The sequence below is a fragment of the Ammodytes marinus genome (genome assembly GCF_949987685.1).
Source record: "Ammodytes marinus genome assembly, chromosome: 7".
Taxonomy (NCBI): Eukaryota; Metazoa; Chordata; class Actinopteri; order Uranoscopiformes; family Ammodytidae; genus Ammodytes; species Ammodytes marinus.
Genome location: NC_137211.1, coordinates 4,878,984 through 4,906,483, shown reverse-complemented (window position 1 = coordinate 4,906,483; position 27,500 = coordinate 4,878,984). Strand labels below are relative to the sequence as shown.

At 40.2% G+C, this 27,500-nt stretch overlaps 4 protein-coding genes and 1 long non-coding RNA gene across 5 annotated transcripts in view; 3 read left to right on the top strand and 2 right to left on the bottom strand.

Annotated features, from left to right (window-relative positions):
• Nucleotides 1-10,930: 10,930 nt before the first annotated feature.
• taf8 (TAF8 RNA polymerase II, TATA box binding protein (TBP)-associated factor) lies at nucleotides 10,931-15,574 on the top strand. The gene is made up of 8 exons (XM_080031848.1): nucleotides 10,931-11,098; nucleotides 12,098-12,257; nucleotides 12,702-12,800; nucleotides 12,896-12,958; nucleotides 13,111-13,235; nucleotides 13,628-13,775; nucleotides 14,164-14,306; nucleotides 15,219-15,574. The coding sequence occupies exons 1-8, from the start codon at nucleotides 11,051-11,053 to the stop codon at nucleotides 15,357-15,359; spliced, it is 927 nt and encodes a 308-aa protein (XP_079887974.1). The 5' UTR covers nucleotides 10,931-11,050; the 3' UTR covers nucleotides 15,360-15,574.
• Nucleotides 15,575-15,735: 161 nt separating this feature from the next.
• Nucleotides 15,736-18,319, bottom strand: LOC307253564 (ciliary microtubule-associated protein 3; the record flags this gene model as incomplete). The annotated part of the gene is made up of 5 exons (XM_080031674.1): nucleotides 15,736-15,801; nucleotides 17,022-17,139; nucleotides 17,512-17,645; nucleotides 17,907-18,005; nucleotides 18,170-18,319. The coding sequence occupies 5 exons, from the start codon at nucleotides 18,317-18,319 to the stop codon at nucleotides 15,736-15,738; spliced, it is 567 nt and encodes a 188-aa protein (XP_079887800.1).
• Nucleotides 18,320-18,873: 554 nt separating this feature from the next.
• On the top strand, nucleotides 18,874-19,565 carry LOC307253646. Its single transcript, XR_013844967.1, has 2 exons — nucleotides 18,874-19,298; nucleotides 19,416-19,565. It is a non-coding gene; the product is annotated as an uncharacterized lncRNA (long non-coding RNA).
• A 147-nt stretch (nucleotides 19,566-19,712) lies between these two features.
• atp6ap1b (ATPase H+ transporting accessory protein 1b) lies at nucleotides 19,713-25,084 on the bottom strand (the record flags this gene model as incomplete). The annotated part of the gene is made up of 10 exons (XM_080031765.1): nucleotides 19,713-20,230; nucleotides 20,617-20,854; nucleotides 21,279-21,311; nucleotides 21,429-21,658; nucleotides 22,034-22,119; nucleotides 22,259-22,296; nucleotides 22,384-22,577; nucleotides 22,935-23,009; nucleotides 24,033-24,153; nucleotides 24,900-25,084. 10 exons carry the CDS (start codon nucleotides 25,082-25,084, stop codon nucleotides 20,018-20,020), a joined length of 1,413 nt encoding a protein of 470 aa, XP_079887891.1. The 3' UTR covers nucleotides 19,713-20,017.
• Nucleotides 25,085-26,037: 953 nt separating this feature from the next.
• The window catches only part of gdi1 (GDP dissociation inhibitor 1), a 12,447-nt gene continuing 10,984 nt past the window's right edge, over nucleotides 26,038-27,500 (top strand). The window contains exons 1-2 of the mRNA XM_080031379.1: nucleotides 26,038-26,331; nucleotides 27,477-27,500. The exon at nucleotides 27,477-27,500 is cut by the window's right edge and continues 84 nt beyond it. Coding sequence (XP_079887505.1) covers nucleotides 26,287-26,331; nucleotides 27,477-27,500 — 69 coding nt within the window. The 5' untranslated portion in view covers nucleotides 26,038-26,286. The remainder of the gene's footprint in view (nucleotides 26,332-27,476) is intronic.

The window sequence follows — 27,500 nt, the reverse complement described above, 5'->3', positions numbered from 1 at the left end:
TGTCAAATTTGTCATATCTATAATATATGATTTAAATTTGTTCACATTTTGTCAATTAATTTGTTCCTAATGACTTCATAGCAAATACCCATGTATTTCAACCCCAATCAAAAGCAACCAATAGCACCTATGCAGTTTTAAATGATCAAACAATTTATTGAGTTTGTGATTTCTATTTTTTATCTACATCTTGCTGTGTGTTTTGTGTGTGATTTTCAGCTCCTAACAGGCTCATTTATTCCTCTGTTCTCTGCAGGTCAGTGTTGCTGAGCTGCTCAGTCAGCATGCAGCTGTTTTGTGTCAGCGGGTCGCCGTTGGCAACAAGGACAACGACCAATGGTTGATCTCTATACAGGTCCAATGGTCGGTCCTCACGGCAGTTTCAAACAGACTGCGGGTTCCACAAAGTCTGTTGGGACATTTTTATTTTGGAAATAAATTGTGCCTATGAACATTCCTGAGAACTACAAGCACACGCACACACGCTTGCAGACAGACACACACACACACACACACACACACACACACACACACACACACACACACACACACACACACACACACACACACACACACACACACTATGCACAAGACTCACTTTAACTTAATTTTTTTGATTTCAGGTTTATTACAATAGTGGTTGTTGCTTGAGAAAATGCACACAAGACTATAAGGCAAGATTATTGTACTTTGTCATGTGGTAATGATTATCCTATAGCCAGCCTGCATTGTAAAGCACAATAGAATATAGTAGAAAACTGCAAACTGCTTCAAATAAGCCTAACTGGTTCAAGCTATTCAGGTAAAGTTGTCTCTCATTTTTATTACTTAACTCGTGTTTTAATTTAATTTTTTGTTCTGTTGTATTTTTTCAAAATGTATTTCTTCTTCTGTTTTTTATATAAAAAAAATTATTATAAAATTGTATTTAAAAAAAAGAGCTACACAGACAGGAGTTAAACATTACATATATGTCTTAACTGGCATTTCAATAACAGTGAATATGCCACAAGTATATATCGATGACTTGCTCATTCATAGCTCCCAGATGCCATCAACCTGCTAGAGATTAAAATGTCATTTATAAACACTGGATACTAGATATTTCTCTACACATTGTAAGTGGTGTATGTTGCACAGTCTGAGCTTTGTGTCCCTCCCAGTTAAATGTGACGTTGTGTTGTTGCATTCGTTCATATTGACGCTGGAATCCCTGTGTGCTCATAAATAAAAACCTGTACAGACTCTATATTAACATTTGCTCCTATTTTTATTTGTCCACACTCTCTCTCTCTCTTTATTCTTCTTGGAAACATAATCCCAAACAAAACATTATGAAATATGTCATTGATTCTTAGAATGATTATTTCATATTCAGCAAAATGATATCAAGCTTTGGTAGCTGCTGCTATCGGTGTATGAATGTGTGTGTGATTGGGTAGATGCGTACAAAACAATGTAAAGCGCTTAGGGTCTGTGAAAAAACAGGGAAAAGTGCTTTATAAGTGGAGTCAATTTACCATTTTAACACAAGACAATTTCAAATCAAAATGAGGAGCTCAGGGAAGCCATAGTCATATTGAGCCTGAAACATGCAAGGAAGTGATTATGAATGTCCATACATTACAGGTACCATTATGGACAAAAAGGGAAAAAAATCCTCCTTTAATCTTGTTATGTGATCTGACCCAATGACCCTAATTAAGATAACCTCCAAACTAATTACAGGGAGGTAAACCTTCAGTAGATTAAGAGACACATCCACTCTTAACTGTTAACTGTAATGGTGCCTTTATAGCAACAGGTTCTGGGAAAGCAGGTTAAAGCTGGAGTGGAGGATTTGGGGAGAAAATGGCAGTTGGGATAGAGATTCGAATCCAAATACCTCAACCGCTCCACTTGTTCTCTTTGGTCCCTCCCCTATGGTCCCTCCCTGACACGCTCTACACCAGGGGTCCCCAAACTTTTTTCACTGAGGGCCACATACAGAAAAATCTACGAAGGGCCGGGCCACTTTGCAAAAATAACACATTTATCAGGACATGTAGCTGCTCTGATGTTTAGTTTCATAGTGTCTTCGTAAATTGTAATCCTTCTTCATTTCAACACTTTCCTTGCACATTAAACAGACACATTTCCCCTCTTGTTTATATGCCAATGTTACACCCAGTGTTTTCTGCCTTTGCGTCCAATGTCCAGCAGGGTAAAAATAGTATCCAGCCGAGGTCCCGACCCTCCTAGGGGGGTCCGGGGGTATGCCCCCCCGGGAGATTTTTTAATGTTTTTAAAGCGAAATGCATGAATCTGGTGCACTTTGAGAGGGAAATTAAGAGGCTAAATCTGAAGAATTTTGTATGAAAAAAAAATGGAGACACTGTGTCAGATGAATTAGAAGCTATTGGAGAAGAACGCATAGATTTTCCATAATAATATTAATTTAAAATAAAATATTATGCAGGGTCCTCTGGGATGGGCTTGTTGCTCATTTTCTTTTATGGGACATATTTCTCTGTAATATAATGAGTGCATTTAAATTATTTAAAAATTAAAAGCGCCATATTACATTATATTTTTTAAATGTGCCACGGGCCAATCAATCAGTGTTTGACACCCCTGCACTAGTGGGTTAACTAAGAAATGCAAAAAAATAAATAAAAAAATAAAAAATTCAAAGGGCCATATTACATTATCTTTTTTAAATCGGCTGCGGGCCAATAAAAAGCGGGCCGTGGGCCGCATTTGGCCCGCGGGCCATAGTTTGGGGACCCCTGCTCTACACCAACAAAGTCGTGCCAAAGTGAATGGACAGTCCCAATAGCCAATAATCGCTCTGATTGGTTGTAGTGATATCCAACTGCGTGCAGTGGCATTTGAAATACACGAGTAGGAGCCGCCCCTTGAGTTGGAAATTACTATTGATCGTGGCCAGACCCTCTATCGTTCAAGCTATCAGGGTCTGGATTTCCAGGCTAGGAAATCATGACTAATGACTTCGAATGTAGGTCACCTTCATAGCCATATTCTAGTGTCGTATTAAATTTTCCCTGTCTTGCATTTTAATGTAAACCTTGACCATGACCAGCATTGACTAAAATGGAAAATTATTTAAAATAATTTGTGAAAAAAATAAACATTCTTCTTTTAGTGGTTCACTTTTAAATGTCAGCAATCAATGAATATTCCTTTCAAATATTACAATTAATTTTATTTGAGAATTATATGAAGAAAAACTTTGTATGCTTACCCTTTTACCCCCTGAGCTCCTGTTGACTGTATCAGATCTGAACACACCGTAGAACCCCCAAAGACCACCCAACCATCCACACACACACACACACACACACACACACACACACACACACACACACATACACACACACACACACACACACACACACACACGCCTCACTGACACACAGACAGTCTATTCAAGCAGGAGAAGCCAGTGATATGGGGCAAAGGTCTCCAAACACTCTCAACCTTTCCCCGACGCATGGTGGTAAACATAAATGCCCAGAAAGTAAAGGGAACTTTATTGACAGTGTGCTTTGCTTCCAGTGATATTACCGGTTAGCGGTGACACTTTTGGAACGCCTGTGCTCCACAAAACTGACTGAACAGGGTAAAAGGTTGTTCTTGTATTTAGCCACATTTCATCACTGCTGAGCAAAAGTTCAAATGTTGATCAATATAGGCCTACCACCTAAACAGTGATTGCACCGTAATATGTGCCAGAGAGTGTTCTTTAGTTTTGATTTTGTGTGTTATACGTGCTGCAAATAATTTTTTCTGCTGTCAGTCTACAAAACAACACTGGTCAACTGTCTACAGCCAAGTTCAGTATGCTAACATGGTACCAAATGAAATGTTGAAAGCTATAGTGCGTAACTTTTTTTATCCCCAAATGAGTTGACACATCAGCTCCACAAAACTCTCTCTGTATTTCTCAGTATGGCAGCGTTTACAAACTGGTGTCCCAAAATCCTGACACTGGCGCAGGAGCTCAAGAAAAATCCCAGGAAGCGCCCAAGAAATGTTTCAGTTGTTGATTCTACTGCTAAGATCCATGTGCGATCACTGAATGCTTACCTAATCTAGATGCACCTACAGTGTAATTTGTCAGAATTCCTCATGGGTGCGACAGAAGTTAAGCACTTCAATAAATGCCATATTCCAGTGGTTTTGAAAGAGGAATACAGTTTTGTTGGTAAAATACAGTTGTTAAGTAAACAACACTGGCTTGATATTAAATGAATCAATCAGGTAATGTGTTGACTTTACCTGATTGATTCATCTGTAACAATCAGTTGAGTTAAGATGCAGTAAACCTAGTTTCTTACCGGACATATTATCCTATTAAGCCGTGAGTACATTGATACACTCCCATGATCATGCTGGATATAAGCATACCGTATAGAGGTATAAAGTGTACCTGGTAACTTTGTTAGTGTGTTAGCATTCTAACCTTAGCCAATTAGCAACAGGGATTTGCAGAGAACCAAGGATGTCTGTATAAAATGTCAATCCATACAATAGTTACTCAGATATTTCAGCCATGGGACTGACAATCAACATGACTGTCCCTATGGCCACAACATATGACTAAAAGTAACCGGGCTTTTGGCTTTGGTGCCAAATGTCACTTTAAGTGAGTTGGTTTTGCAGATACATGTTGGACGTGCACAGACGGCCGGTTGTCATCTTCACATAGAGAGAGAGAGAGAGAGAGAGAGAGAGAGAGAGAGAGAGAGAGAGAGAGAGAGAGAGAGAGAGAGCAGATAACACATGTCTCTATGTGACAAAGATCAGACACATTTCACAAGCCACTCGCCTGGTTTCACTCCCTCCTCTCCTGCTGAAGGAATGAGGTCAGAGGGCTGACACTGCACACACACACACATGTTTGTATGGCTATACTTGTGAGGACATTCCTTGACATAATGCATTCCCTGCGCCTTACACTAACGGTAACCATCAAAACTAAAGGCCTGACCCCAACCCTTAATTGATCTTAACTGATCTAACTCGTAACTGAAACCTATTTGTCAGTCTTATCCCTCAAACATCCCTTTAAAGGCCTGTCATGAAGTTTTCACAAACATAGTACACACACACACACACACACACACACACACACACACACACACACACACACACACACACACACACACACACATTAGTCACATCATCTTCCTTCCAGCTCCATGGTCAGATAGCATCATGACACAGAGCAGGACTACGTGTTTAGGAGGATTCCATTGAAACTTTTATTCTAATTAGCCTTATCTACCAGTGTTCAATAAGTTCAATAATGCCTTACAACCAATACACGGGACTGGCTAGACACAGCTTAACACACTGCGATTGGACACTTTTCAGGCTCTCCTGATGAGGGGCAATGTTTATGTTAAGGAGCCACGCTACCATGGACGTCGATTTGGCTAAACAAGTGGGGGGGACAAACAGGCATTCTGGAGTGCATTTTCAAAAGTGGGGGGGACAATGAGGAAACATCTTTTTTTCTCTTTAGTGCAGGTAATGAACGGTTCTGAAAGACGGCATACCCGCTCACTAATGAATACAATGTACAAAACACTGATGTCTGACACATTTGATGAAAAAAGCATTTTCAAAAAGCAGCGGACATATGAGCCACTAGCTGCTCCCCGTAGCCCAACCAAACATGACGTAAACAAAAGGAGCTTGGGAAGGTAGTTCCGACTGAGCACATCGAGCCGAAGCACGGCTGGACTGTCGCACAACAATATTACTCCGCCTCGGTCTCCATGGCAACCTAGCTAGTAGCATAGCCATGATCAGCTTCAATTACTTCTTGATAAACAATCAGTGACGTGCGGTGAGGTCAGTGAGTGGGTAGGCACTGAGTTCTGAAAGCCAGATTTCTCTAAACCTATATATTGTTAAATCAAAAACAATAAACAACAAACAGGCACGCACGGCCGATTTCAAATAAATTCCTCCCTTTCTTTCTTTCTCTCTCTCACTCACTCACTCACTCACTCACTCACTCACACACACACACACACACAGACGGGACGTATGAAATGTCACGACGGTGACTTCAGGTTTGCCCGTAGCCTACTGTAGTTTGGTCTAAATGATTAAACATCGCATCCATCGACTTAACGGACCCGTCCCTCACACCAAGGGCCGAAAAAACGTAAGGCAACAAGTCAAACCTTCGCCGATTCAAACTACCGGTACTACTTCTATTCAACTTAAAAATAAAAGACAGCATTCATCATTATGTAGGACTACAGCATAACTGATGGCAACTCCACTCCATAAACGTTATCTTAATAGATAAAGTACCAGTAGCATATGCCCCATGGACCTGTCCAGCATCAGAATGTAACCATTTACCATCACATTGCAGAGCTTAGGTTTGTCCGTCAGTAACAATGAAAACACAACTGCTCAATTGAATATAAAATGCAGAATGGATTGCACTCGGTATCAATTCATCCAACTTTATTATTAAATAAACCCCAAAAAAGTTTCTGACTCACCGATCTGACTCCCTGGCTGTAGAAATAAGCAAGACGATAGTAATCCAGTGACAGTCTGACTGACAGCACAGCTAGCTAGCATCCTTCCGTTCATGTAGGCTACCTGTCCGTTTGAAATGCTCGAACATTGTTTGTCCCTGTTGCTGCTGTACACCGTCCAAGGCTGGCGCAGGCCTTTCTCTTGCTATTCATTCTGTTCCTTTTTAAATTATAATCCAATTTGTTAAAATTCCTCCAGTCTGAAATATCTGCGGGCACGGCAGCTGCAATGTTGACTTAAAAATCCGCGGGGGTAATGCGACGTGAATGAGCATAGCCAACGTAATGACGTTGGCCTAAGCTGCGTAAATGTCTAGTAATATCTCGATTTTAATTGGTCCATGAATGATATGTAATGTAAAGGCTTATGTGGCATACCATTTACGTAAAAAAGGCACAAAGAATTATGCTTATTTGCGTAGGCCTACCTGAGGCCTACATGTTAAATAATACAGAATCAAGTGCGCATGCGCGAAAACTTTTTTTTCCCTTGCCGTCCACAATGAATAGGCGCAAAGGCACTGATTCTTTGCCGTACACAATGAATGGGAAACAGCAAAGGCACAATATTTTTTTGGCATAACTTACTAACTGCCACGTTTCGAATCAAAATGTCTACACTTTTTTAAAGTAATCGCGGATTACATGTAAAGATCGAAATAATTAACAGTAACAGTAATAATACAAATATAAGTTTATTAAATAAAAAAAATATTTTATTTTATTTTATTTTTATTTTTTTGCACACGGCGCCAGAGTAGGCACTGCCTACCCTGCCTACCCTGACCGCACGTCACTGTAAACAACATCGTCAGTATCCATGTGCCGCGACACAAGCTGCTGTTAGTGTCCGCTACATTAACAGTCATTAGTGGGCATAGAGGATGGTAATCCCTACAGTTTACACTTCACAACGGGACACTTAAAGTCACTCGCCATTGTCTCTCTGCTGCTGATTGAAATGCATCAGTCTTCTCTGGTGTGCAAACTAGCGGAGACTTCGGAGCATGTTTTCTCTGGTGTGCAAACTAGTGTGTGTGTGTGTGTGTGTGTGTGTGTGTGTGTGTGTGTGTGTGAGAGAGAGAGAGAGAGAGAGAGAGAGAGAGAGAGAGAGACCTTGACGCTGTGTTTTAATACGGCTGGACACACTCCATGTCCGGCTTAAAAAGTGGGGGGGACAAAATGAGTCTTGACGAAAAGTGGGGGGTACATGTACCCCCCATACCCCCCGTAATCGACGTCTATGCACGCTACACTGACCAACCACTCGTGCTGTTCAATGTTCAACGTGAAGCATTTGAATGTTTTGCATGCGTGATCACTGCATGTCGGAAATGTTTATGAGACAGACGGATGGATGGATGGATGGATGGATGGCTGGCTGGCTGGCTGGCTGGCTGGCTGGATGGATGGATGGATGGATGGATGGATGGATGGATGGACGGACGGACGGACGGACGGATGGATGGATGGATGTGTGGATGGAGAGAAGGATGGACAGAAGGATGGACATTGAGTAATTGTATCTGATACATAACAAACACAGACCTCACGTGAACTCTCCCATGCACAGTTTGCATGGCTCCAGGGAATATTTTGCTTCTTGTCCTGGAAACTCCCTGGCCTTTTACCCAAACAAGCCCCCTATCATCTCCACAGAGGGGATTGCAGCAGACTCATGAATATGCAAATGTATCGCCACGGTGGGAGTTGACCTGAGTCCACTGGTGTTTAAATGGCTGGATCTGCACTGGTCTCTCTGCCTGTCAATGCCTCACTGGGCCCAACACTGAGAATAAGAAATCAGAGTTTTGAGGTGCTTGAAAGTGAGTATCTACATTTTTCTATTTTTGACACTAAAGGGCAGTACTACTTAACCATGTATGTATGTCTTAAAAATCAGCCGAATAGTTATCCAAAGCTTGTTTCTTAATTTTTATATTTACTAATAATACATTTCTGATGTTGCATTACTTCTTGAGTGCCTGTGTAATTATGTTGCCAATGTAGAGGGCAGACAGTATAGATTCAAAATATTATTTTGTAAAAAAAATGTAGTAACTGTCAAATTTGAGTGAATAGTTATTGTGGACAAAATGCTATTGAAAATAACATTAAAACACTTTTTTTTAAATTGAGAATTTACACATTACAGCTTTAATCTGCAAAGTTCTTGGAAAAAAATTTCTCTAACAAAAAAATATTTTCACTTTTTTACTTCAACAGACTAAACAAAACAAACGAAAACCATGGAAACCATTGGTGAGCTCCTCCCGTTCGCCAAGGAGATGCTGTACCAGGGTCCCAGCCGCAACATGCTGAAGATATACATGCTGGGTTCTACTCTGGCCGTGCTCGGGGCGGTCGGTGGGCTGGTGGAGACGGTCTTCCTGCCTTACGGAGGGGAAGAGGAAACCTACGAGATGATGTCGGAGAGGGCACCGGTCGAACACATCCCGGTGGTGGAGAAGAAAAAGCTCAAGAAGAAGGTGAAGAAGGTGGTCGCCAAGCCCGAACCTACCACCGCCGCGGTCGGGCCGGAGGTGGAGGACGTTGGCGACATGGTGGATTTCGAGGCCAAGGGAAAACAGATGGCGAATGCCGGTCGGAGAAACTCGTTCAACCGTGTGTACGCTTCCTAAAGAAAATAAAGCCTTCACCGAAAAAACCTTCTGCGAATGGACACAACACTACTTACTATGTTGACGGTAATGGTGGTCAATTAAATCACCATGTCAAACTTGGTCACTTTTTTGTTCTCTATTTTATTTTGAGCTTAATAATGCAATATGCTCTCTGTTGACTGGCAAAGACGTGAGATGATGCGTAGCGTAGACACTGTAAAAAGAAAAACAACTGCAGGGCACAGTAATGTATGGCTGCTGGGCGGCAGATCGTTATGGATGTGAATTGATGATGATGTGTTTGGGGACGATGGGATGTGTGTGATTTGAATGTGATGCACTTTGCACTTAAATAAAGCTGTTTTTCAGCTGCCCACGGATTCAGGTCATGATTTAAAACAATTTAAACCCTTGTTAGATTGTTTTTTTTTGTTTTGTTTTTTTTTACAAGAAGACATTCGTCAAAAAGATACGGTTATAATGACATTACATTCATTTGTAAGAGCTACTAATTTTGACTACATTCAACCATGGCATATTTGATCAATTTGATCCTGTGTGTGACAAATTATTAAAGAACAATAGCGTTGACACTTTTTCCCCCCCAAACCACGTAGCCTACATTATTAGATAGATAGATAGATAGATAGATAGATAGATAGATAGATAGATAGATAGATAGATAGATAGATAGAGTTGCAATCAACAACAGCAATAATAATACATCAAAAGCTCAAATTTACATTATTCTCTGTGACATATGCTTGATAAACAAGACATGTACAGTACAAACGAAAGGAAACAAATCCACGTTTAAAACTGCAAAATATCCATTTATTTGAGAAGTTCAGTCCCCAGAGTCAAGACTAAACAAGGAGAAGCAGCTTTGAGTTTTTTTTACCCACATTTCTGGAACAAACGCACACAAATGCTATCCTTAGCTCTTTCAAATCAAAGCCGAAGACTCTTTTTTTTTGCCTTCTAACCTGTAACTTCTTCATTGCTTGTTTTGACTGTCTTTTAAATGCAATATCTTTAAATTTTTTAAAATGTGTAAACAATTTCTATATTTTCTCATGTCTTATATTTTAGATATATTTTTATTGACCCTGCAAAGCACTTTGAACTGCCTTTTGTCTGAATTTTGCTGTATAAATAAACTTGCCTTGCCTATTGAATGTCCTGTCATTGCATACTGTATCTCTTAACGCCAGTATCTCCAACACACAAATATAAATTCATTGACCAAAATGACCAGGATGAAATTTGGATGTTGAAATTTAGTAGCTTTAGTTTAGTTTGTTAAGATCCACATTAGCTGTGTCTGTCTTTAACACTTGCAACTCTTCCTGGGGTGAACTGGATTACAGGACATCAAAAGTACAGTAAAAACATAGCCTACATAGCATTCAGAAGACCACACGATAGGTATTTTTCATTTTTCATTTCATTTAACTTTTATTTATCCTCGAGAGACCAATTGAGGAGTGACCCTCATTTTCAATGGTGTCGAGTATACATCACACAACATTCAACAAAGCTCAAAATTGTTTTAATACATATAGGAAATCACATTATCGTGTATCCTTTAAATAGTTGAAAAAAGCTGAAAATGAATTGACTAAATCACACACACAAAAAAAAAAGATATATGGGTGTAGTTCCACATGCAAACACTAGGTGGTGGTAGTTAAAATAATGTGGGTTAATGTCAACATCCGGCAGAAGTGACGACATCCTCAGCGCCGTGTTTACTAACGTTGGCTAACCAGGCTAAGCGTCGGAAAAATACAAATTAATATCGTTAAATCTAATTTATACGTTTATTCCAGCGAGAAGGGCTGACATAAACTACAGATGGCTGATCCTGCGGTGGCGCCGGGAGGCTACCTGAGTACAGGCGGGGTAAGAACAGGTTTTTATACTCGCTGTCATGATATAGTTGGCCTGTTTGAAGCATTAGAGACTCGATTTAACTGAATATACCTCTCAACAAAGATTAAGTTACCCTATATAAAATAAATGCTCTTGAATGAAGTATGGACCTACTGTACTTCTTTGCAGACTATATAGTTAGCTACGTCGATGTTTGTTTAGCTAATGTGTCTGTAAATGCGAATTTATTGAGGTATTCACCTGTCTGGCAAAAGTTGGCTAACTGTTACTATATTTGCATGCTTTTGACATATTACTGAACAATCATGCGCAAACTTTGCAACAATTTGTAATAGAAATCTAAATGTGGGCATCTATTCTTATTTGTTGTCGTTGTAGTGAACGTTACACATGCCATGTGGTTTCCACTGGCCCTTAAAAGGTATTTTTATTACTATAGAAATCAGCTCCAAATGTTTCACGTTGTATCAAAACTTCAAAAACAACATAGTATTCATATGAATGTGAATACATTAATTGACTTAATATGCAAGTTATTCAAGGCCTCTGCAGATAAACACACCACTACACATTCAAGTTAGTCATCATTGAGAGTGGATATTACTCTATGACTTATAGAGTCATATAGTAGTAATCACTCAGTATAAACTATACATGTTTTTTTTATGAAATTTCTTCCTTCTGTGCATTTAATTCAAGCCTGTCAACTGTTTAAACTGGGGTTACTAATGCTGTCAAGATGTTTTTCTATGATCTATTCTGTTCAATTGTTGTCATAAGAGCTGTGCTGAGCCAATTACTTCAAGTTCCTTTTTGATTTGCCAAAAATCTGATTGTATGTGATTGTTTGCTGTCGAGATTCATAAAATAAATTCTGGATACAATCTGGATATGACAACAAACCTGATTTAAAATGGCAATATTATCAAGGCCTAAAAGCTTTCCTTATGTATATTTATGTATATTTGTCCCACCCACTATATCTGTTGTGTATTGTCTGTCTTCCAGCGTGGCAGCAGCAGTAAAGCCGCCACCAGCCCGGCAGAGAACTACCACATGGCGCGCCGTCGCACCCTGCAGGTGGTAGTGAGCGCTCTGCTGACGGAGAGCGGCTTTGAGAGCGCAGAGAAGGCTGCTGTGGAGACACTCACTGAGATGATGCAGAGCTGTATGTATGAGCCTACAATTTAGGCCCTATTCATTCTACGTATAGAGTTGTATATTGGGATGTTTTTGTTTATCAAAATGTAAACAAGTCGCACAACTCTTCTTAATGGGAACCCAGCTTTATTCACCAAATGTTTTTGACTTACTTGGTCAAGGTGTTTTAAAGGTGTTTTTTGTATATGTAGTACTGTAGTCATATTACTGATCAGTCGATTTTATATAAGAATTTAATTTATTTAAAATTTTTGTTCAAGTATTTGCCATTTGCTGTACAAAGGTATGACGTTTTCCAAAAGCTTCCGCTATATCTATTATCTTCAAACATGGCCAATTGCATTTGGTAAGGATTCTTGTGTGCTGTCTGTCTTGTATCTTTATATGCAAAGCTTGTATTGTTTATAAGAAGAGACTTTTCTTGATCCAAAACGTTTGGTCCCCTTCTCAGATATTACAGAAATCGGTCGATGTGCCAAAGCTTACTGTGAACACACGGCAAGAAGCGTCCCAACTCTGTCGGATGCAGTGCTCACACTCATAGAAATGGGTAAGCAATAGCACCGGAAGACACTCACATACAAATTATACATTGTTTAATACAAGGTACAGAGGAAATAATTGAATGGGTTTGTGTTGCTGCAGGTTTCAATGCCGACACTTTGCCTGTGTACGCAAAGAGATCACAGAGGATGGTCATCACTGCCCGTAAGTATGAACTGAGCTATCCACTGTTGGTATGGATTATGAAATGTACTGATAATAATAGTCTTTCTGCATTTATTAAAATGTAATCACTGAAAAATTGCATTCATGATATAGCTATTAATCATTTTTTTTCTGTCTTTGATGAATTCCAGCTCCAGTGACGAACCATCCCGTAACACCTAGAGCTTTGTCAGCGGGACAGAAACGCACACACCCCTCTCACATCCCAGGACACTTCCCAGAGTTCCCTGACCCCCACACCTACATCAAAACACCTGTGAGTCTGCACTCATCTTGGTTATTGAAAAAATACTTAAAATGTGTTCTTGTTATTACTAGGGGTTTGACTTCTAAACATTTAAACGCTAAACATTAAGAAAAACACCAAACGTCTAGAAAAATTGCCAACCTTTGAAAAGTTAATTTGGCTTCTTTTTATAATGTGGTATCTTGCACATACACAAAGCACAGAGGCACGTCTGTTTAGGTTTTTGCACACCACTAATAATGACCCATTTCCTTTCTGACATATAAATGCACTTCACTAAAACCATTTCAAACAGGGCCTCAAACCAACAAGGATTTTGTTACTATCTAACCGATAGAACTCATAAAGTGAAGTGAAGCCAAAGTGTTGTGGCTAAAGTGTGTGTTCCTTCCTGCACTCAGACGTTCCGGGAGCCCGTGTCAGACTACCAGGTGGTGAGGGAGAAGGCAGCCAGTCAGAGGAGAGACGTGGAGAGAGCACTCACTCGCTTCATGGCAAAGACCGGAGAGACACAGAGCCTCTTCAAGGACGACATCACCATATTCCCATGTAAGCAGTACACCAGGGTTAAAAACAATCTGTTCTTATTTGGAGTTTACACATTCAAGACCTGTGTTTAAAAAAAAAAAATCTAAAATGGTGTTTGCAATGTAAAAACGTCCGTTAACATAATAACTGCCAATACCGTATATCCTTTCTTCTGTTTTTAATGTGATAGAAGCCAATGAGTAAAAGTAAGTATTGGCCGGTTGTTAATAACTTATAAGGTTATGAGCAAAACAATCTGACTTCAGAAGTGTTATTACTTACTATTATTATTGGCTGCTACATGCACTTTGAAGTCTGATGTTGTCTGTGTGCATGTCTACTTTTCTGAGCGCCGCCTGCTGTATTTACTTATTGAGTTGTAACCCCCCTGTGACTGTGTGTCTTTCAGTGATCGCAGCCCGCCCCACAGCCATCCCGTACCTGAGCGCCCTGCTGCCCTCTGAGCTGGAGCTCCAGGCTCTAGAGGAGACAGACTCATCGGAGCAGGACGACCAGACAGACAGTGAGAACACAGCTGGGAACAACATCACGGTAAGGACTCACTACTGGCTCTGGTTTAGTAGGTAGGGCCCAGGGGTGCGCGTGGTGTAGTGGTTAAAGCGTCCCCTCCCCCATAGAGTCTCAGTCCTCTTCACAGCAGACCCGGGTTAGAATCCAGCCACGGTCGTTCTCTGCATGTCATTCCCCTCTCTACACCATTTCATCTCTGTCTCTGAACTATCAATACAGCTTGAAAAACATATGCATTTATGCCACTGTATCTGAAATGTAAATCCAGTTTAATAATCCCTTGTAATTTTGAGGTTTGACAGCATTTAGTTCCAACAGTTACATGGGAGCATCAGCGAGCTTTGGAGAAGTGGTCTTTGTTCCAGAACATGTGATTTTCTTCAGTCAAGGAGCTCACAGACGCACAAGATAAAAAATCTCTGTGGCTCATTTTCCCTGTATAGTTCCAGGAATTACTGGGATTCAAATTCCAAGCACTCGCCCCTACTATAGATGATCATAATAGAGCTTTTGTATTATCCTACATGAGACAGTGTTTATACCCGATCCAAGTAGTGCTTCTGGAGGCCCTCAGGAAATTAGCTAGTATTTCTTGGTCGAGGGCAATGTCTTCCATTTATGCACTGATGAAATCAAAATATGATGTATCTACTGATCCATGTTTTATCCCATTTCCATTCCCGTTCACCGTGTGTGTGTGTGTGTGTGTGTGTGTGTGTGTGTGTGTGTGTGTGTGTGTGTGTGTGTGTGTGTGTGTGTGTGTGTGTGTGTGTGTGTGTGTGTGTGTGTGTGTGTGTGTGTGTGTGTGTGTGTGTGTGTGTGTGTGTGTGTGTGTGTGTGTGTGTGTGTGTGTGTGTGTGTGTGTGTGTGTGTGTGTGTGTGTGGTATAGTGTCCTACAATCATTGCTCACTTCCTCTGTCTCCCTCCTACAGGACGACCCAGAAGCGGACAAAGAGAACTCCATGCTTCCCCCCGGCAGCGTGGTCCCCTCGGCTAAGGCCACGGAGGACAACACCATCGACAACCCGTATCTACGCCCCGTCAAGAAGCCCAAAGTCAGGAGGAAGAAGTGAGCCATTGACCCCACAGTGGACTATGGGGCTTTCAACGGGCCAACCATTGACTTTTTGTATACTGACTATTGGAAGATACTTTAGTCTATTAACTCCATTCTTTTTTTTCATCAAGAACTCCCTTTGTTTTTTCATTTGTGTCATGTCTCCACATCATGGTGTAATATACAAACCAAACAGCAATCCAGTCATTTTTTTGTGAATAAAGAAATCTAAGTTTCTTTCTTTTTTTAATCTGCAAATCTTTTTCCTTGGCAGATCACTTTCAGTCCAGTTAATTAAATAGTTTTCAATATTGTTTTGTCGACAGTTAAATTTCATGAATATTATATAATATTATATATTAAAGGCACGGCCTAACATTAGCATTATAGCGTTAATAGTACAGACTCAGGTAGGCCACTCTGCCCCGGTGCTTTGCGAACTCCGCTTCACTGTTCATCTGAAAGAAGAAAATATAGAAATGGGCGTTAGATGTTACTTTATATAAGACATTTTATGAATTTACCCAATCAATATAAATCCTGTGAGAAAATAATGTATTTCTTAGCAACAGCTGTTGGTAAATTTGGATAAAAAATGTCAACTTGTTTTATCTGCACATTTAAGTTAACTCTTCAACTGTTTCCACCTAAATGTTTAATACCAAATGTATTTATGTTAAAACTCAAATAATGCTGTAAAAGAGATTTAAAGGTGCAGTGTGTAATATGACATCAAGAAAGTTCTACAAAGTTCTAGAATGCAACACTCCCTGGGTAACCCCACCCCTTTCGAATAATAACAGAAGCTACAGGTTTGACACAACCTCACAGCTTTTTTTTTTAAAGATATTTTTTTTGGCATTTTTATGCTTTATTGACAGTGCAGAGAGACAGATGTGAAATGGGGCAGAGAGGGGAGTGACATGCAGAGAACGACCACGGGTGGGAATCGAACCCGGGTCTGCTGCTGGGCCCGGCCCGGGAGGGGGACGCTAAATTTTAAACAATGCTCCTGATGACATTCCAACTATGACACTTTCAAGATGGCGGCACTAGGCCTTGGTCCAAAATAGGACATAAATAAAACCCAAAATTCTACACACTGCTGGTTTAAATAAAAGGTTAAAAACATTTACAAAGTGCTGTCGATGCTCTCGAATAGACATATTTTCTAAAATGTAAAAAATACCTCAAATAAAGCCAGGCTGAATCAGATATCTGAGAAACTGTTTTGATACAAACATTAAGGCGCCTTTGGATTAGATCATAGCTTGCACTCTAATCTTCTATCTCTGATTTAATCTTCAAAATGCATATGGGTTTACATGTAAAGAACTGGCTAAACCTTCAGGCCTACTTCACCGGTGGGAATATGAAGGTGTATTGAACTCTGAGATCTTATGTAGTATAAATGTGCAAACATTTTAGAAATCGGTTCATCCTAGCCTGAGAAAAGGCAGAAAGAGTGTTTTATGGTCTCACTGTCTAACCCTACATTTTGCACAGTTGTGATGTCACTTCTGCCTTTTCTCAGGCTAGGATGAACCGATTTCTAAAATGTTTCTCAGAGTTCAATACACCTTCATATTCCCACTGGTGAAGTAGGTCTTTAAACACATTGAAGGCAGAATCTCCAGGCTATTTGGTAGTAATCTATTCCACAGTTTGCCTCACACACCTTCACCCTGAAGGACTTCTTCTCCAGCCGAGGCAGCCTGGTCCAGTCTGGTCTCCCAAAACTCATCGGCCAATTCACCTTTCTGTTGGTCTCTGTACAGTGAGCATATGACCCTGGGCTGTGTAAAAAAAAAAAACATTTGTCAGCTTAGTATAGTGTGTGTGTACTTGTACAGGTATCTTTGTGAGGACCAGTGTAGCTTTTAACCATTGGAGTGAGTACATTTTTAGAAAGTGAGTACATTTAGCCTGGTCCTTGCTTCTTCAAAGGCCTATTTGAGGGTTAAGACTAGCTAGGTTTTAAGGTTCAGGTATGAATTGAGTTTATGTTAGGGTTAGTGTGAAAGTTTGGGTTGGGCAATTAGTTGTGATTGTTTATGGTTAGGGTAAGGGGCTAGGGAATGCATTATGTCAATGAATGTGCTCACAAGTATAGCCGTGCAAATGTGTGTGTGTGTGTGTGTGTGTGTGTGTGTGTGTGTGTGTCTGACCCTGGGCTGTCCTCGGCTGTACATGGCGGGCATTTGAACCTCTGTGTAGTGAGGTTGAAAGGTGTTTTGGCAGGAGGGGGGATTCTGGACCAGCTTTGATCCTTCTGGTACTGCTGTGGGGAAGGGGTCCCTGTCTGGGGAGAGAAATGGGCAATATGATTAAAAAGGTATTTCAGAGACATGCAGTTGGGAACTTACTGTAGCCTACATGAGACAAGGTGTTAAAACAATGGTCAAAACAAAGGGCTGAGTAGAGATCATACAATTACCATGATGCAAAAAAAAAGAAACCTATTTAGTAGCTAATGCATAACTATGTAGCCTAGTAGTTCCTAAAAAAAAAAAAAAAAAATTGATACGTCATGGTACTTATGGTAGGCCAATGTTTACTTTACCTTGCCATCGGAAGGAAAGCGTGCTGCAGTCCTGGCAGACAGACCGTACCCTCTCTTACTGACCGGTTTGCTCTTCAGGTCATACACTATGGTGCCAAACTGTGCAAGAAAGGGAAATATAAATGTTTAAACCCATCTTCATAAAGCAAACGCAGATCATTATGGTTGAAAACACATTGATTATTAGGCCTAAATAAATATAAAAAAAGAAGAAGAAAAAAGATGTGTAGGTCTACGTGAGAAGAAATGTAACAGGGACAAACCTCGTGGTTCTCATAGCAACCAGGGCCGACATGCGGCTCTTCGTGTCGTAACATTTGGTTTCCTAGTCTGTCCGGTGCGTAGTAGTTAGGAAAGACCTTCCTCTCCTGAGAACTGCCGAATAAAATTTTCTGTGCTGGAGCCGCTGACATTTTGAAAAACAACGTATATTGGTCCAGAAAATATATATCACAAACTGGAGGAAACAGAAGCGACTACACCTGTCATGACGTAGTGTGTTTTGACTTGCTGTAACGATGGCAACCGATTGCGCACCTACTTTGGCAAGCAAGACCTCTGCAGATTTTTTAAAGATTTTATTGTTTTTTCTTTTACATTAGCCTTCCCTAAAAAGATTGTTTCAAATAATTGTTTAAAATGACTTATTTTGTAATTTAATACATTTTTGATAAGCCTTTTTGCCAGTGAAACAGTTAAATGTTGCTTTGTCAATTAATACAAGTAGACAATCTAGAATTTTCTTTTTTCGTTCTTGCTGCAGATATTCTGGGTTATTTTATGGATTATAAAGAAGAGGCAAAAATAAGATGGTCTTTTTCACACTAGGCCTACTAGTGTGGGTACATTATAACTATAAAAATAAAATAAAATATAGGACACAAAAGCATTTCATTTTTGGTGTGAAATAACCTATGTCTTTGTCTTCAAATTAAATTAAGCAACACAATTATATCACAATTTAAAGATCTCTTTATTTTCTTGGCAATGTACATGTGATGGCAATTGCACATCAGTGAGTCTGACACAAGCAGAACTGAGGCACTGTCATTTCAATCTGTTGGTGAATCTGTAGCAAAAGTGGGTTAAGAAAGTCTTATTTATATAAATAAATTACTCGTGAAGAAAATTTCAGATAGGAGAGGCGATGGCACTTGTGTGAGATTTGTCTCGTCTGTATCCAAGGTTACAGTATAAGCATTCTTTTTCTTAGGCTATTCTGAAACAACAACATTTCAGAGCACAATCACGAATATGAATCTACTCTTTATATACACAGGCACTTCGTTCATAAGCAGTAGTCTTTAAATTACACTTCAGTTGGAGAGAGAAAAAAACTAAAGTAAGAACTGAGGTCTGAAACGGTCCTACAGTATCCAGCAAAACATTGACGTTGGCACAAAAGGCATTCTCTGGTAGGGAAAATTATTTTAGGGAAAAAAATATCAACACCCTTCAGCCTTGACACCGTGTCTGGCACAACAAAAATTTTTAGCACATGCAGTCAAGATCAACATTTTGGCACACGTGGACACATGCAAAGGAATGTGCCCCAATGGAAAATAGTATCCCAAAGACAACTCTAGAGGGATTTAGGAAAAAGAAAAACTACATTAATATCAGAGGGAACGTCAATTTGACAAATATCTTTAAAGAAAAGGGCCCAAACATTTAAAAAGAATAATCATGATAAAGATACGATAGTAGGCACTGTAGGACTGATGTGGTGAGAAAGCTTCACTCAGTATCCCAAAGAGAGAATCCCTCTGTTTCAATACACATACTTCCATATTATTAAGTATGCCTGAAAAAGATTTAGGATGTCCCCAAACATGCACTTGAAATGCAGTATGCCAGAAATACCCAAATGCCATGCATTTTGCAGTAGCCTACTCAGCATGCTTTAGTATGTAGCATAGTAAAAAAGTATGTGATTTGAAACGCAGGGTTTATCAGAGGAAAAGTCAATTTGTGTGACAAATATCTTTAAAGAAAAAAAGGCCCAAACATAAAAAAAAAATGCTTCATGATAAGGGGGGACTCTCAGAAGTCTATGATCTGATAGTAGGCACTGTAGGACTGAGGTGTGCATGTGTGTGTGTGGGAATGCTTCACTCCGACTGAGGCACTGAAATCGACGGTCCTTTGGGGTCGTCAAACCGATCCATGGTGTTTAGCTTCATGATCATGTGCAGACCGTACACGAAGATATACAACATGAGCAGCGAGGTGAGCAGGCCCATCCAGATCCCGGCTGTGAAGAATCCCGCACAGTCACTGGCGTAGGAGAAGTTTGTTTCGTTGCCCAGACCAAAGCCTTGAATCTGTAAAATGAACATATAAAACAGTTAATGAGCAAAAGTAAACCAGACATTGGATTATTAAACAAGAACACGATCTATTAAAGCTATAGTGCGTAACTTCTGGCGCCTCCATGAGAAATCTGGAGCAATTACAACCACACTGTCTGCGCATCTACTTGAGGTAAGCCTTCGTTGATCATGCATGGATTTTGCTCATTCTGCAGTAAGTCCAGGTTTTTTTCTTAGTAGAATCAACAACTAAAACATTTTGTGTGCGCTTCTTGAGCCAGCCTTGACACGCTGCCATGCCATCATTCATTCATATGAAAAAGTTACGCACTATAGCTTTTTTTTTTTAAATACCTGAGGCACTTGCAGGATGTGAACAAACATCACTAAATACATACCTGGAAGTCGACAAAGTTGACCCTCCATTCCGAGGTGTTTGTGTTGTCGTTGTTTGACACCAACAGCGCGTCTCTGAAGCTGGTGACAGACTGGCAGTGGAAGGAGTACTCTGACGGGGCATAGATCGCGCGGCTCCCGTTGAAAGAGGCCGTCAGACCGCGAGACTGCACCTGCACCAAGTCCAGCGTGAACCAGTTCCTCGCTGACACGGGGTACATGCGGCTACTCATCGCAAAACTGGAGAGGGAAAAAAACAGTTGGTGAGCTTAGTCATATAAAATACTGGTATCCCTATCTAGCTGTAATGAATGGTTACTATTTTTATTAGTTAAAGTTCCTCAATCTGGCAACTTCTAGTGGTAGTATCCTTAAAAAGTAACCGAGAAAAACATAACACTCCCATCTCACACTTCCAAAAAAAAAAAGTCCTATGAAAGTTGAATTAATCTGATTAATATAGTCTTGAATATAATATAGCATGTTCACCTGCGGAAAGAGATACAATAACAGTTTTCCAGTATCGAAGTTAACCGGCTTCAGCCTCATATTTAACGAATATAAAAAAGGTATTGATGATTTTTTGTAACTTTTGATAAGAGAGAATGAGTATATCTCTCAAAATGTCTAAATATTCCTTTAAACTGTAAATGTATTGTCTTACCTTAGTGTGAAGTTTGTGTAAGTGAGGACGAGCCTACGGTGAGAGAGAAGGGAAAAAATTAATTATTACTTTCCTTGAAATAAAACCTCAAAACCGACATTTTTCTTGTCAACAAAAACAAAACAACATTTTCAATTGCAGCCTTCTTACAGTGAGGTATTGGTGTTACAGATGGACCCTGTGGTGTCAGGTGTTTCTGTTGCTAGGTCGATCCACGGCGCGGAGCTTGAGAGGCTGACGCTGAGGTTCTGAGCCCACAGCATAATGCAGGGGCCTCCTGTTGTATTAACCATGATGGGAGGTTTGACAGGTGGAGGTGCAGGGGTCTGAAGCAGGGACCGTCCCATTGGCTGGTTAGACATAGACATCTCTGAAATCACCTGCAGAGATAAGGGGGGGGGGATTAATGTTATAGTGCTGTATGTCTGCTTATGACATGTGTGTCTAACTTCATAAGATGTTTGGTAGGGGTAGAAAATATTATTAAATTATATTGTAAATTACCCATGGTACAATATACTTGACTATTTAAAAAAGAAATTATGAGATATTTTTTTTGGCATTTTTGCTCTTACCCACTCTATTAAGTTTTTACTTACAGCTGTGTTCATTTTGTCCCCTTAATAACAATGTATACAGGGGTGCCATTATTTCTTAAGAATAGCTGCTTTGTGAACCATCAATGATCATGCAGTCGGAAATGCTACATACATTTTATGAGGCAACTTTTACATCTGCTTGTTAGAATATCTTACTCGTGAAGGCTGGAGTCCTGTGTATATCGCAGTGTACGGGACTTCTTTTGCTTTCATTGTGCTCAGAACTTCCCCAATAATCTCATCTGTTAAAAGCAAAATACACTCCAGTTACACATTGAACATATGAAAAGAAAATTGTAACCCGATTACAACTACACAATGACCAAAAATAATGAACAATAATCCAACAATATGATTTTTATTTTTTACATTTAAACTTACCATTGTCACGTAGGGCTTCTTTGCAGGACTTGTGCAAGCTTTTAAACATTAAAAATGAAAGATTATTCACCCAGTTAAAAAGGGAAAACCTTGTCTATTAATATGCTTTGGAACACGCGTCTTACCCAGTGCAATAGGGCAGATTGATGAGCAGTAGATTGCTGACGGTTGCGTTAATGGTGAGGTGAGACAGAGTGTCTGCGTCTACAAGCACAGGGGACACACCGAGCCTCTCCTGCAGCAGAGCGGGCAGGGCGGACGAGCCCGACCATTCTAACGCAGAGAGGGTCAGAGAGGAGGGAGAGGACTGCAGTGCTGCCTGGAGGGGAACGGATGGAAAGAATTATCAGTATTTTAGGTCTGACAAAATCCTATTCATTTAGCATTAAAGGTGGAGTCAGTGATTCTAGAAAAATACATTTTGTCGAAATATCTCCTCATTATCCGCTACCTGTCCGTACTGTGTGTGCAGTGTTTGTGTGTGCACTTTGTTTACGTACCAGTTTACAGAGCCTAGGCTGTGTAGTAACGCTGGATTTTTCTTTAGCGCGCACACACAGTATGGACAGGTAGTGGATTGTGAGGAGATATTCACTGATTTTGACAACAAACGTTATCCAGAATCACTGACTCCACCTTTAATTTAGCATTAACTTATAAATGATGAAAAACGTACCTCAAGGTTCTGAAAGGCACTATCCTGCTTGTTTCCAAACACTCCACCGAAGATTGTGAAGTCATCTTTGCTTAACTGGATACAAATGATAAAACACAAAAAAATATTACAATCCAAAATACATGAGCACAGAAGTGGAACCATACTTTCATACAACTGGCCGTCTAAATGTGAACAAACAAACTGCCATGTCCCCCACATAATGTCATGTCTTTCACTTGTTTTTTCCAGAACTGCAACACACACACACACACACACACACACACACACACACACACACACACACACACACACACACACACACACACACACACACACACACACACACACACACACACACACACACACACACACACACACACACACACACACACACACACACACACACACACACACACACACACACACACACACACACACAAACAAAAAGCAGAAAACTTATTTTCATACAACTACACAACTACAGAACCACTTAAATGTTAAATCAATCAGTCAGAACAATGAGCAAGGCAGAGCCCAGTGATTGTGTTCCAGGGGAACTGTGAAAGGGGAAGTAATGCCAACGCTCATTGTCACACCAGAGTGAGAAGACAGTTACACAGGGTCACATGGGACTGAAAAGCAACTACACATGACTCAGTCAGTACTGCCCTGTTTTACCCAACGCACAAATCCAAGGTTTTTTCATTTTATATATACTGTCGATGAAGGGTGAAATCTATGAAAATTTCAGAAACATTTTTATTCCGTGAAATATTGAGAATGAGGACGAAATGTGGACAAAATAGTGGGAATACAATAGAAAAATGTTGAGTCTGGTATTTATGTATTTCTATTTTGTTGTTGACAATTTCGACTTTATTCTCAAAATGCATAATGAAAAATAACTTCCTCTATTATTATTCCTCTCCGGTTGGTGTGGCCCCAATACCCTTCCGTAGTTTAGTGACATACTACAGTAACCATATTTTCAGCAGAGCATGTATGTATCATGTCCTGTGCCCATGTCTCAGTCACCTTGTTCCTATGTAAAGCGATTTGAGTGCCAGAAAAAAGTGCTATATAAATTAATAAATATATTATTATTATTATTATTACCTTGTCCTGTAGAAACAGCAGCACAGTGTGGGGCCCGGAGCCAAAGGCAGAGGAGAGGAAGGCAGTCAGCTGTTCGTTAGATGTGATGTGCCCGGCTGTAGCTGAGGCCACTGGTGGTAAACTAATCAGACAGGAGAGATAAATAAAGACAAATTAGTTTTAGTTGCTTTGACATTAAAAAATACAGTGTTGTTGTAGTTAATGCAACATTTTGTTCAGTTATCAAACAATGTGCAACAACACATCGTGCTTCCAAAAGGCTTGTCACTCGCTTAATACATTAAACTTGTGTCAGAAAGTCAAATTAATTCAAAATGTGGGATAATAACGTGAAAGCCAATTACTTTTGCCAAGATTCTCATGACATAAAATGTCCATATTGTCCCATAGGCTACCTGGTCCCCACACGCTAATACAGTAACTTACTTTCACATCTCCCCTCTGTATTTGTGTCCTGTTGTCCCTGCCTAATGTCTGTCTGGTACATTTTAAGAAGTTCTGAACAAACTTTTTATTATCACCACCTGTAATGTTAATGTGTTTTGAGTTACTACAGCAGGCTACGTTAGCTTACAGATGCAACTAAACTATTTTAATTAGCCTGTCACATAAGAAAGGTTTGTGTAACATTAAGCTTGTGTTATGAAAGTCACAACTTGTATTTGTCCATTGCACCAAATAAACTGAGATAATTGTAAGCTTCAATGAGTCAAAACAAACTTTACATGTAGTTTTCAAAACTTTTTAGCCTGTGTGAATATGAGCCTCCTGTGGCTAGAAGTACACACACATGTAGCTCCAGATGTTAGCATTAGCACGAAAAGACAATTCATTGCCTAAATAGAAGAAAGTAAAAGTACACATTACCTTTCCGTGGACCACATAAGAACGGGCACCTGAGCCGTGGAGCTCCCCGTGGAGAAAAGCGCGAGGAAAAAGACTATAAACGCCATTAAATGCCCTCGTCTCGAGCGCCTTGAATCTGCCATTTCTGTCGCTAGACTGTTTTCCGCAAAGCTGCGCTCACGTGACAAAAACCAGCTGACAGTCATGTGCACGTCGGCCTGGGAGAAAACGGACTTCCTGCTTTTTTCATTCAGCCCCTGCCTTGCCCATAACTGCCTCTTAAACACCACGACACGCTGCTTTTAACAAATAAAACACACTCGAATAGTTTATTTATTTTATTTATTAGGTAGGCCCTATTTCCAAACTGGATAAATATAATCTTTCTGTCAATGCTGCTGTGTTAGTGGATTGTTACACTGTAGTACATCCCATTTTGCAACATAAATGCACTGGCTGTCATAAAACACCATTTGCAATTAAATAGCTATGTTTTCCTACAATGTAGCAGAATTCTGCACTTGGGTCATGAATGACAGGTTCACCTTGCAACTGTCCATGGTGCTGATACCCTATGTTGGCATTTTACTACCTGCCATTATAACACAAGCCTATAGGCCTATTAATATATTTACTATATTATCTTTATGGCACAATGTCAAACTGACACAAACAAAGGGGTGAAAAATCCATGGAAGAAAAGTTACAGTAGTTGTTTTACCCTATTGAAAAGGCCTAGCGTGAGCCCAGTCACAGACAGTGAAGTCAGTGAAAGCTACTCCCATCCATGCTCCCATCCACACATACACAGCTGTGGTGGCGGAGGGATACCAAATGCACCGCCTGCATCCACGCAACGCTGCGCCTACAACTGGAAGGGGAAAAGGCTATAAACTTGGAAACAATGTAGCCTATGTAAAACAGCGAGAGAGATAGAAAGAAAGAAAGTTACATTTCAAACCAAAAAATAAACAAACTTGTCACGTGTATAAAGTGCCTTGTATAAGCGCCGGTGGTTTCCTGTTACGATCAGCTGTTCACTTTAAGTCCATTGTGTGCCGTGGCAAAGAGATGGGAAGAGAGAGAAGGAGGATACGCACTACTTTCCGACGCACACTGACATTGTTCTAGACTGCTCCGCGACCAGGGCCATCTTTGGTCGTCCTCGCCGGTGACAAGTGTGGACAGTAGACTATATTCCATTGGTCATTTAAAAGCCTGGTGATTAATAAATAAAAATCTAACTTGGATCGAGACATTTTGAAAGCAGCCTGGGCAGAGAAAAAGGGCGAGACAGTTTTTGTGTGGATCTCGCCGGCAAAATATCTTTCCTTGCTTCTTCCATATAAAGGCTCCCCGTTCATTTCTTGAGGCAAAAAAAAAGAGGGCGAGACGGGAGTGATACAACATGGATGAGGAATATGATGTGATCGTTTTGGGCACCGGACTCACAGTAAGTAGTCAAGCTTCATCTGCTTTGCATTGAAAAATGTGTGTGAACTTCAAATGTATTTGATAGACAATTTTTTTCTTGTGGACGAGCACAGGCCCGTCTCCCTAGATCTAGAAAGTGGGAGCCTCCTGCATCCCTGGGCGCTTAATGTGACATAAGAAAAAAACTGTGAAAAGAGATCACGTTATAAAAAAAATTCGCCAACAAACTAGTCCACCTGCCTTTTCACCACATTAGGCAAACAATCCTACACGAGTTGTTTTTTCTTTTCTTTTTTTGTTCCCCTTAGCTCACTGTCACGGTTCAGTGTTGTGTTACACCCAGTAGCATCTTTTAGGCGTAACCCCACAGTGTGCCGTGGTGGTGCACACTGCACAGACACAGGCCTGCATCCTGACGCAGGCCTGTATGATAGCAGCAGCACATCGGCTTTATTAAATGACTGAGCCCTTTCACTGCTACTGCTGCTGTCTGCTGATGCTCTCGCCGCAATTCTCCCATCACTTCTCACACCCATTGCGGCACAAAGGATAATTATGAAACGATTCGATCGCCTATGAGGTGGTTTATATGGCTTTAATCTGGGGTTGCGCGTGCACTAAAGTCGACATTTTTGTAGTTTTATATAAGGTGTCAAATATCATTTTGTCCATGCAGTGATACAACTATTAGTATTTGATGATGTCATAACGCATTTGCTGTCTACTGAGAATAGGCAACAAATGAATATTATAATTATTACTATTATTATTATTATTACAGTAGGGATACATGAGTGAAACCATCTAGTCGCGCATGCGCACACCGTTCCTTCTATCCTCCCTGCAGGTTCTCTTATTAACTTGCCTTTATGTCTCCTATTAAATCTCGCTTTCCTTTTTATTGACTTTTTTCCGAAGTGACTTTCATTTAGAGTCCATTCATTTTTTAACCGGATGTTATAACAATGATATTAATGTTGAATATTAGAAATTGACAATGTCACTTAGCCTACCACCAAATCATTATTTTAATCTTGCACTCTATATAGTTTAACTACAGCCAGAAAGGTACATAAGAATTTCGCTGTGCATTACCCTGTGTAGTTATGTATGTGACAAATAAATGAAACTAACTAACTAACTATTCAATCTTGTGTTATGTAGGAATGCATTCTGTCGGGGATCATG

What these genes read in the sequence shown, in the direction of transcription:
- taf8 (XM_080031848.1), top strand. Translation starts at nt 11,051, where the DNA reads ATGGCTGATCCTGCGGTGGCGCCGGGAGGCTACCTGAGTACAGGCGGG. An exon ending in GCTCACACTCATAGAAATGG is followed by an intron (nt 12,801 to 12,895) that starts GTAAGCAATAGC and finishes GTGTTGCTGCAG; the next exon opens with GTTTCAATGCCGACACTTTG. An exon ending in GAGGATGGTCATCACTGCCC is followed by an intron (nt 12,959 to 13,110) that starts GTAAGTATGAAC and finishes GATGAATTCCAG; the next exon opens with CTCCAGTGACGAACCATCCC.